This window comes from Onychomys torridus, chromosome 3 (assembly GCF_903995425.1).
Source record: "Onychomys torridus chromosome 3, mOncTor1.1, whole genome shotgun sequence".
Classification (NCBI taxonomy): Eukaryota; Metazoa; Chordata; class Mammalia; order Rodentia; family Cricetidae; genus Onychomys; species Onychomys torridus.
The window spans coordinates 93,664,858-93,674,636 of NC_050445.1; the positions used below are offsets into that span (position 1 = coordinate 93,664,858).

Below are 9,779 nucleotides of genomic sequence, written 5' to 3' on the forward strand. Positions count from 1 at the left end.
CAAATCTAGCACTTCATTACTCTCATGGTCGTCCAGGTTGTTCATGTAGATATCATCCATGTCTCTGTCACTGGGTGATCCTTGGGTCTTTCCTAGGGTCCCGTTTTCTAGGTAGCCTCCCTGGAGTTGTGTAGCAATCTAATCATATTTGTTTTACATCTAGTATCCTCCTATGAGTGAGTACATACCATGTTTGTCCTTCTGAGTCTGGGTTACCTCACTCAGGATGATTTTTTTCTAGATCCATCCATTTGCCTGCAAACCTCATGATGTCATTGTTTTTCTCTGCTGAGTAGTACTCCATTGTGTATATGTACCATATTTTCTTTATTCATTCTTCAGTTGAAAGGCATCTAGGTTGTTTCCAGGTTCTGGCTATTACAAACAAAGCTGATATGAACATAGCTGAGCAAATGCTGTAGTGGTATGATTGAGCATTCCTTGGGTATATGCCCAAGAGTGCGATAGCTGGGTCTTAGGGGAGATGGATTCCCAATTTTCTAAGGAAACGCCATATTGATTTCCAAAGTGTCTATACAAGCTTGCATTCCCACCAGCAGTGGAGGAGAGTTCCACTTGCTCCACGTCCTCTCCAGCATAAGCTGTCTTCTGTGCTTTGGATCTTAGCCATTCTGACAGGTGTAAGGTGGTATCTCAGAGTCATTTTGATTTGTATTTCCTGGATAATTAGGGATGTTGAGCAATTCCTTAAATGTCTTTCAGCCATTTGAACTTCCTCTGTGGAGAATTCTCTGTTTAGTACTATATCCCATTTCATAATTGGACTGTTGGGCATTTTGATGTCTAATTTCTTGAGTTCTTTATGTATTCTGGATATCAGCCCTCTGTCATATGTGGGGCTGGTGAAGACGTTTTCCCATTCTGTAGGCTGTTGCTTTGTCTTGTTGACAGTGTCCTTTGCTCTACAAAAGCTTCTGAATGTCAACAGGTCCCATTGATTGATTGTTTCTCTCAGTGTCTGTGCTACTGGTGTTATATTTAGAAAGTGATCTCTGGTGCCAATGTGTTCAAGAGTACTTCCTACTTTCTCTACTATCAGGTTCAGAGTAGCTGGATTTATGTTGAGGTCTTTGATCCACATGGATTTATGTTTTGTGCACGGTGACAGATATGGATCTATTTGCAGCCTTCTACACATTGACATCCAGTTATGCCAGCACCATTTGTTGAAGATGCTTTCTTTTTTCCATTGTACATTTTTAGCTTCTTTATCAAAAATCATAGGTGTGCGGGTTAATGTCAGGGTCTTCAATTTGATTCCATTGGTCCACATGTCAGTTTTTATGCCAGTACCAAGCTGTTTTTATTACAGTAGCTCTATAGTAGAGCTTGAGGTTGGGGATTATGATGCCTCCAGAGGTTGTTTTATTGTATAGGATTGTTTTGGCTATCCAGGGTTTTTTGTTTTTCCATATGAAGTTGAGCATTATTCTTTCCAGATCTGTGAAGAATTGTGTTGGTAATTTGATGGGAATTGTGTTGAATCTGTAGATTGCTTTTGGTAAGATCGCCATTTTTACTATGTTAATCCTGCCTATCCATGAGCATGGGAGATCTTTCCATTTTCTGACATCTTCTTCAATTTCTTTTTTCAGGGACTTAAAGTTCTTGTCACATAGGTCCTTCACATGCTTAATTAGAGTAACCCCAAGGTATTTTATATCATTTGTGGCTATTGTAAAGGGTGATGTATCTCTGATTTCCTTCTCAGCCTGTTTGTCTACTGTATATAGAAGGGCTACTGATTTTTTTAGTTCATCTTGTATCCTGCAATGTTGCTGAAGATGTTTATAAGCTGTATCAGTTTCTTAGTTGAATTTTTGGGGTCACTCATGTATACTATCATGTCATCTGCAAATAGGGAGAGCTTGACTTCTTTCTTTCCAAAATGTATCCCCTTAATCTCTTTATGTTGTCTTATAGCTCTGGCTAGAACTTCAAGTACTATATTGAATAAGTATGGGGAGAGAGGACAGCCTTGCCTTGTTCCTGATTTTAGTGGTATTGCTTTGAGTTTCTCTCCATTTAATTTGATGTTGGCTGTTGGCTTGCTGTAGATTGCCTTTATTATGTTTAGGTATGTTCCCTGTATTCCTGATCACTCCAAGACCTTTATCATGAAAGGGTGTTGGATTTTGTTAAATGCCTTTTCTGCATCTAGTGAGATGATCGTGTGTGTGTTTTTTTTTTCCTTGAGTTTGTTTATATGGTGTATTACATTGACGGACTTTCATATGTTGAACCACTCTTGCATCCCTGGGATGAAGCCGACTTGATCATGGTGGATAATTGTTTTGATGTGTTTTTGGAGTCTGTTTGCCAGAATTTTATTGAATATTTTTGCATCAATGTTCATGAGGGAGATTGGTCTGTAGTTCTCTTTCCTTGTTGCATCTTTGGTTGCTTTAGGAATCAGGGTAATTGTAGCCTCATAGAAGGAGTTTGGTAATATACCTTCTGCTTCTATTGTGTGGAACAATTTAAAAGTATTGGTATTAAGTCTTCTTTGAAGATCTGGTAGAATTCTACAGTGAAACCATCAGGTCCAGGGCTTTTTTTGGTTGGGAGACTTTTAATGACGGATTCTATTTCCTTAGGGGTTATTGGACTATTTAAATGGTTTATCTGGTCTTGATTTAACTTAGGTATGTGGTACCTATCCAGAAAATTATCCATTTCTTTTAGATTTTCCAGTTTTGTGGAGTAGAGGTTTTTGAAGTATGACCTGATGATTCTCTGTATTTCCTCATTGTCTGTTGTTATGTCCCCCATTTCATTTCTGATTTTGTGAATTTGGATGCTCTCTCTCTGTCTTTTGGTTAGTTTGGATAAGGGCTTGTCTATCTTGTTGATCTTCTCAAAGAACCAACTCTTTGTTTCATTAATCCTTTGTATTATTCTCTTTATTTCTATGTTATTGATTTCAGCTCTCAATTTGATAATTTCCTGGCGTCTGTTTCTCCTGGGAGACTTTGCTTCTTCCTGTTCAAGGGCTTTCAGGTGTGCTGTCAAGTCACTAGTGTGAGATTTCTCCAGCTTCTTTATGTGGGCATTCAGTGCTATGAATTTCCCTCTTAGCACTGCTTTCATAGTATCCCATAAGTTTGGGTCTGTGGTGTATTCATTTTCATTGATCTCTTGGAAGTCTTTAATTTCTTTCTTTCTTTCTTCCTTAACCCATTGGTGATTCAGTTGAGCATTATTCAGTTTCCATGTGATTGTAGGATTTCTGTAGTTTTTTCTGTTGTTGAAATCTAACTTTAAACCATGGTGGTCTGATAGAACACAGGGGGTTATTCCAATTGTTTTGTATCTGTTGAGATTTGCTTTGTGGCCAAGTGTGTGGTCGATTTTAGAGAAGGTTCCATGGGGTGCTGAGAAGAAGGTATATTCTTTTTTGTTTGGGTGGAATGTTCTGTAGATATCGATTAAGTCCATTTGAACCATAACATCAGTTAAGTCCATTATGTCTCTGTTAAGTTTCAATTTGGCCTATCTGTCCAAGGGTAAAAGTGGGGTGTTGAAGTCTCCCACTATTAATGTGTGGGGTTTTATATGTGGTTTAAGCTTTAGTAATGTTTCTTTTACATATATGGGTGCCCTTGTGTTTGGGGCACAAATGTTCAGAATTGAAAGTTCATCTTGGTGGATCTTTCCTGCGATGAGTATGTAATGTCCTTCATCATCTCTTTTGATTGATTTTAGTTTGAAGTCTATTTTGCTGGATATTAGGATGGCTACACCAGCTTGCTTCTTAAGACCATTTGATTAGAAAGTCTTTTCCCAGCCTTTTATTCTTAGGTGGTGTCTGTCTTTGAATTTGAGGTGTGTTTCTTGTATGGAGCAGAAAGATGGGTCCTGTTTTCATATCCATTCTGTTAGTCTGTGTCTTTTTATAGGTGAATTAATTCCATTGATATTAAGGGATATTAATAACCAGTGATTGTTCGTTCCTGTTGTTATTTTTATTTTTTGGTGGTAGTGTGTGTGTACTTCTCTTCTTTGGGGTTTACTGCTATGGTGTTATCTATTGCCTGTATTTTCATGGGTGTATCTGCCTTCCTTAGGTTGGAATTTTCCTTCTAGAGCTTTCTGTAGGGCTGGGTTTGTGGATAAGTATTGTTTAAATCTGGTTTTGTCTTGGAAGGTCTTGTTCACTCCATCTATGATGATTGAAAGTTTTGCTGGATATATTAGTCTAGGCTGGCATCCATGGTCTCTTAGTGTCTGCATTATATCTGTCCAGGACCTTCTGGCTTTCAAAGTCTCCATCGAGAAATCTGGTGTTATTCTGATGGGTTTGCCTTTATAAGTCACTTGGCCTTTTTCCTTTGCTGCCCTTAATATTCTTTCTTTATTCTGTACATTTAGTTGTTTAATTATTACGTGGTGAGGGGACTTTTTGGGGGGGTCTAGTCTGTTTGGTGTTCTATAGGCTTCTTGTGTCTTCATACGCATTTCCTTCTTTAAGTTGGGAAAGTTTTCTTCTGTGATCTTGTTAAATATATTTTCTGTGTCTTTGAGTTGGTATTCTTCTCCTTCCTCTATCCCTATTATTCATAGGTTTGGTCTTTTCATGGTGTCCCAAATTTCTTGGATATTTTGGGTCATGACTTTGTTGGTTTTAGTGTTTTCTTTGACTGATGAATCTATTTCTTCTACTGTATCTTCAACACCAGAGATCCTCTCTTCCATCTCTTGCATTCTGTTGGTTATACTTGCCTCTGAAGTTCCTGTTTGTTTACTCAGATTTTCTATTTCCAACATTCCTTCTGCTAGTGTCTTCTTCATTTTTTCTATTTCCCTCTTCAGGTCTTGGATTGTCTCCCTTGCTTTTTCATGATTTTCATTCAAGGATTTATTGTTTTCTTCTGCTTTAATTGTCCTTTCCTCTAGTTTTTTATAGCATTCTTCCCATTTTTTGTTTGTCTGTTCCTCTACTTCATTTTTCATTTCTTCCATATAAGGCTCTAGCCTCTTCATGATGTTACTTATAAGGTTGTTTTCTTCTTCTTCTTCCATTCTGTGATGTTCAGGTCTAGCTGTTGGAGAAGGGCTAAGTTCTGGTGATGCTGTATTGCTCTTTATTTTGTTGTATGTACTTCTGCCTTGATGCCTGCCCATCTCCTCTTGTGTTCGTTCTTGGACTGTCAGTGTACTTGCTCCAGAGTGAGTTGACAGATTTAGGGAGCCTCTCTCTGGTCCAGATGGAAGCTCTGGGCCAGATGGGAGCGCTGGTCCAGATGAGAGTGCTGGGCAGAGAGGAGCTGGGGGCCTAGACTCTGAGTCTCAGGAAGTCCCTGATGTTTCCTTATTTTGTCCAGATGGAAGCTCCTCTTGTTCAGAAGGGAGTTCCTCTGGTTTCTGGTCCAGATGGGAGTTCCCGGGATGGATGGAAGCTTGGGGCTGGTCTCTGATTCTCAGGAAGTGGCTGGGGTCTCCAGCAGATGGGTGTGGGGCAGGGTGTGGAGACTGCAGTGTCTGCCTGCAGTCTTGGAATAGGGGAGCCTTCCTGCAGGGCCTGCCGATTGGCAGGAAACTGGGGCCAAGTTGGTCAGGTCCTCCTAGAGTGGCCTGTGTCCAGTGGTGGGACCCAGGCACAGTTGCCTCTCTCAGATTTTCTTTCTTGAATTGTCACCATTTCTTAGTCAGATCATCTTTACTCTCTTTATTGTAGTCAGGAAAATTATTATAAATTTCAGACTTATATTGATGATGATATATATGATCCAAGAATCCCTACCAAATAAGAAATCTAGCTGGCCCTCACTGGCCCATCACTGACTCTGTCTACATGACCAGGCATGTGAGGAACTTTGAGTAGATGACCTGGAGTAACTCATACAGATCTGAGCATTATCTTGCCTCTGCTTTGCTTTATGCCCATAGCTTCTCTTTCTGATGATTAGATGCTTTCTTTTTATGCTTTTATATTTCTTGAAAAGCAAATAATGGGACAGACAGATATGGGCGGCTGTAAGGTAGGGAAGGAAAGAAAGAGAGAAGGTAGAAGGGAAGGAAGGAAAGAAAACTGAGAGTAAAAAGAAAAAGGACATTAAATGCTTGGGAGAGTTGTAAGTCATGGTCAGTGCTATTATACTGATTGGACTTTGCTTCTTAGTTATCTCTGAAATGTGAAACTTAGAATTATAATTGGATATCATCTCCATTCCCCATGTGAAATGAATTCAGGCATGAGTTTCTGGCCTATGGTCTTCAGGAGACAGGCTTTTGACAAGAACTGTAGTCTCACCTGGAGGTTTGGCTGATAGTGGATCTGCTTCCTTATGTGTATGTTGACAGAGCTTGGTTTCATTCAGATCTATGGGTTAAAAACTTCAGATTCTGGCAAGCCAGAGTCATCCTCAGTTCTGTACCATGTAGAACTATCTCTGTGACATTTAATAATACCTAGCTTTAGGCAGAGCAGAAACACCAAAGCAAGTACCTAAGTTGCAATCCATAGTATGATGATTCCCCAATCTTAGAACTTATATCTCACCAATCTAGTATATTCTATTTATTATGCTTGGTGAGTCAGTAGGTTCAGCATACATTTGAAAAGAAAAGATTACACAATTGCTCAAATTCCACTTGGAAGGCATCACTGAGGTCTCAGAACAACTGTCCACAAACATTTTTTATAAGGGAAACAAAACAAACTCATGAATCTATTCCTTGTCCAAAAACTTGTTTGTCTATGCTCTACTCTCCTTTCTTTGAAAGGACAGATAATTTCTTTTCCTTAAATTGTTTGCTGTTACAGCCTTTCAAATAGTAAGTTTTCTGGCATTTTATTCCAAAGCTTCATATTCTTCAGCAAGCTCTTGTCTTTTCTGAGTTTCAGGAATTTCCTTACATGCTGTGTCTTTGCTACTCATAATCGGCCCCCAAAGCCAGGGCCACCTCTTTCAATTTTGCTTTTAGAACCCCAGTGTCCTAATTCTGAAGTGTGTTACCAAACCACACAGACATCTTGAGTTATGCTAATGTCAAATAGGGATATCCGCTTTCCCTTCCCAGCAGTGTGTCAAACACAGATGGTTCTTGTTATCTATTCACTTAGGAACTGGTACTTACACTTTTTAAATCAGATAATGTAGAAAAAAATGGTATAATTTTGTAGATATTTTGTGACATCAGCTTTGCTTCTTGTAATGAGTAAAATGCACATCAGATAGTATATTAATAGTATTCATAATTATTTATATTTTCTTTTAGGAATTGTTATTTCACAATTCTGTTGTATGTACAGTTCTTTCTTAGTACCTGTCCATTATGTTATCTTACCTTTTCACCTTTGAGCTCAAGCCCTTAGTCTTCCTAACAAATCAAATGCTTCTCCTACTGTAACGTGCTTTCTCTCTCTCCCTGCCTCTTCTCTCTCTCTCTCTCTCTCTCTCTCTCTCTCTCTCTCTCTCTCTCTCTGTGTGTGTGTGTGTGTGTGTGTGTGTGTGTGTAGTGTGTGTATGACAGAGGGAGGGGGAGTGTGACCTGCTGTATTTAATTACTCAAAGAATAATTTAATCAATATTAATTAAAGAAAAATTTCATAAGAAACTAAATTTGATTAGTTACACCAAACAAAACAAAATTTTGAAGGTTACAGGAGTTTATATGATCAAAATAAAAGATGAAAGATCAAAACATGGACCCAGAAGCAACAAGACTGCATAAAGCAAGTAAAGTAACATTTGTCTTCTGTCTTAGACCAAAGAGTAACAATTGCAAACAGCAGAACCAAGTGACTTATAAAAAACAGCAAAATAGTTCTCACAATTCTGAGCCTGGACAGTAAGATCCAGGTCAGGACAGAATGAGTGTGTGCTGAGAGTTAACCATCTCACTTATGCATGCCCTTTTCTCTTATTCTACTCCTGGAAACTGCAAGGCAGCTTTCTGAAGGCCCTTCAGAGGGGCAAATCCCTTTCATGAAGGCTGTTCTGTGACTAGTAATCTCCAATGACCCCACACACCATTGTCATCATACTGGGGTGAAAAAGTTCGTTTAGCGGACACACAGGTACCCACACCATAGCCTCAACATAAATCAACATGTTGCATCTTCATGTCTCAAAGAAGCTCCTCATTTAAAAGGGAAGCAGAAGGGTAAACAAATGGAAAAGTGTTCCTCAGTCACTCAGAATGAAGAAAATTAGTTATAGCTTTTAAAATACTCATTTGTGGGTGTGCCATTTCAGCTGTCGTTTGTGTTGATATGAACAAGTTAAAAATTATAGAACCTGTTAGCACTTGTGAAGGAGTCTTGTTGTATGTGCCTGTGAATCTGAACTCCTGGGGAATGGCTCTGTTTTGTTTTCTAGTGACAGTGATGAGAAGCCTCTCAAAGGAAGCCTTCGGTCCTTGAATAGGAACATGCAGCCCACAGAGAGTGCTGACAGCTTAGTGGAATATGGAGAGGGAGACCACTCCATATTCAATGAAGACGGATCTTTTATTGGCGCCTACACCGGAGCTAAGGAGAAAGGGTCTGTTGAAAGCAATGGAAGCTCGACGGCCACGTTCCCACTTCGGGCATAAGCACAGCACATTCATGCGGTATGGCTGGCTAGCCTGGACCTCCCCGGTCTCTTCTGGGGAGCAAAGCCTTTTACAAAGGAGTAGAAACACGTGTCCAGAGGTTGACATTCTGACATTCTGCAATTTTGCTGAGAAAAATAGCACTGCCTTCAAAAAGAAAAAAGTCAAAATCAGATGTCAAACACTTCAAGCCTGTGTTTCATTTTTGGTTTTGTTTTTGGGTGCTCAAAATGTAGAACACAAAACAAATCCAGTACTTAGATCCACTTTGACTGAATCCAAAGTTCCTGTTCCACGTACTCCACATCTGCCTGGTTCTCCTGTTGAATGTGTGTGCATTAACGTTGCTAACTGTGTGGGTTACTCTCTGGATGCACAATTGTACTTAGTTTGTAAGAACTATTTTAGTGACTTTGATTCACTACAGGTTAAAAGATTGTAAGCAAGCAAGCAAGCTGGTTATTTAAAATGTAAAAAGAAATATGAATGTCTTATTAAACACTTCATGGAATCTATACAGTCTAAAGTTATTATTTAAAAATTTAGTGGTAAAAGTTGTAGATGATCATGCAACACGTATTTATTGAGCTCCTAACTATTTGCCCAGAAGCTGCCATCTTTATGCAGAGATACAATGTTTTCAGTTATTAGATAATTGTCTTTAATTTCTGTCAGTATGGTAACTCTGGATCTCTCTCTCTCTCTCCCTCTCTCTCTCTCCCTCTCCCTCTCTCTCTCTCTCCTCTCCCTCTCCCTCCCTCCCTCCCTCCCTCCCTCCCTCCCTCCCTCCTTTTTTTTCTCTCATTTTTTAACTTGGACTAACTGGAAATGCAAAAAGAGTGGTGGTCAGGGGTTATTTGAAAAACAGAAAGATGTTGATGATTGTATTTTGTATCTCCATTTGTATGTTCACAGCTTTTAGCCTTTATGTTTATATACTGGTACCCTTGGATATAGTTCATGGATGCATTGTACATATTATATTAATATTTACACAGTTTAAAACATAGTGTTTTATTTTGAAGTGAGAAAGAGAACATTAATAAGCATGAGTGTACAGCTAGAGTGTATATATAGTAGGATGCTGTTTTTATCCTCCTGGGGCTAGTCACAATAACATGGGATTCCAGATTCCAGATTACATGAAGAATTGGATCTGTTCTTATATTTCTCTCCTTCCGGTGTTCTCAAAGTGAAATATCATATAACCATGGAGG

At 39.1% G+C, this 9,779-nt stretch overlaps 1 protein-coding gene across 5 annotated transcripts in view; it reads left to right on the plus strand.

Annotated features, from left to right (window-relative positions):
- The window catches only part of Chl1 (cell adhesion molecule L1 like), a 205,070-nt gene extending 195,802 nt beyond the window's left edge, over nucleotides 1–9,268 (plus strand). For all 5 annotated transcript variants that reach the window (XM_036181195.1, XM_036181199.1, XM_036181198.1 and 2 more), the window contains one exon: nucleotides 8,346–9,268. In XM_036181195.1, coding sequence (XP_036037088.1) covers nucleotides 8,346–8,562 — 217 coding nt within the window. In that variant the 3' untranslated portion in view covers nucleotides 8,563–9,268. The remainder of the gene's footprint in view (nucleotides 1–8,345) is intronic.
- Nucleotides 9,269–9,779: the final 511 nt, after the last annotated feature.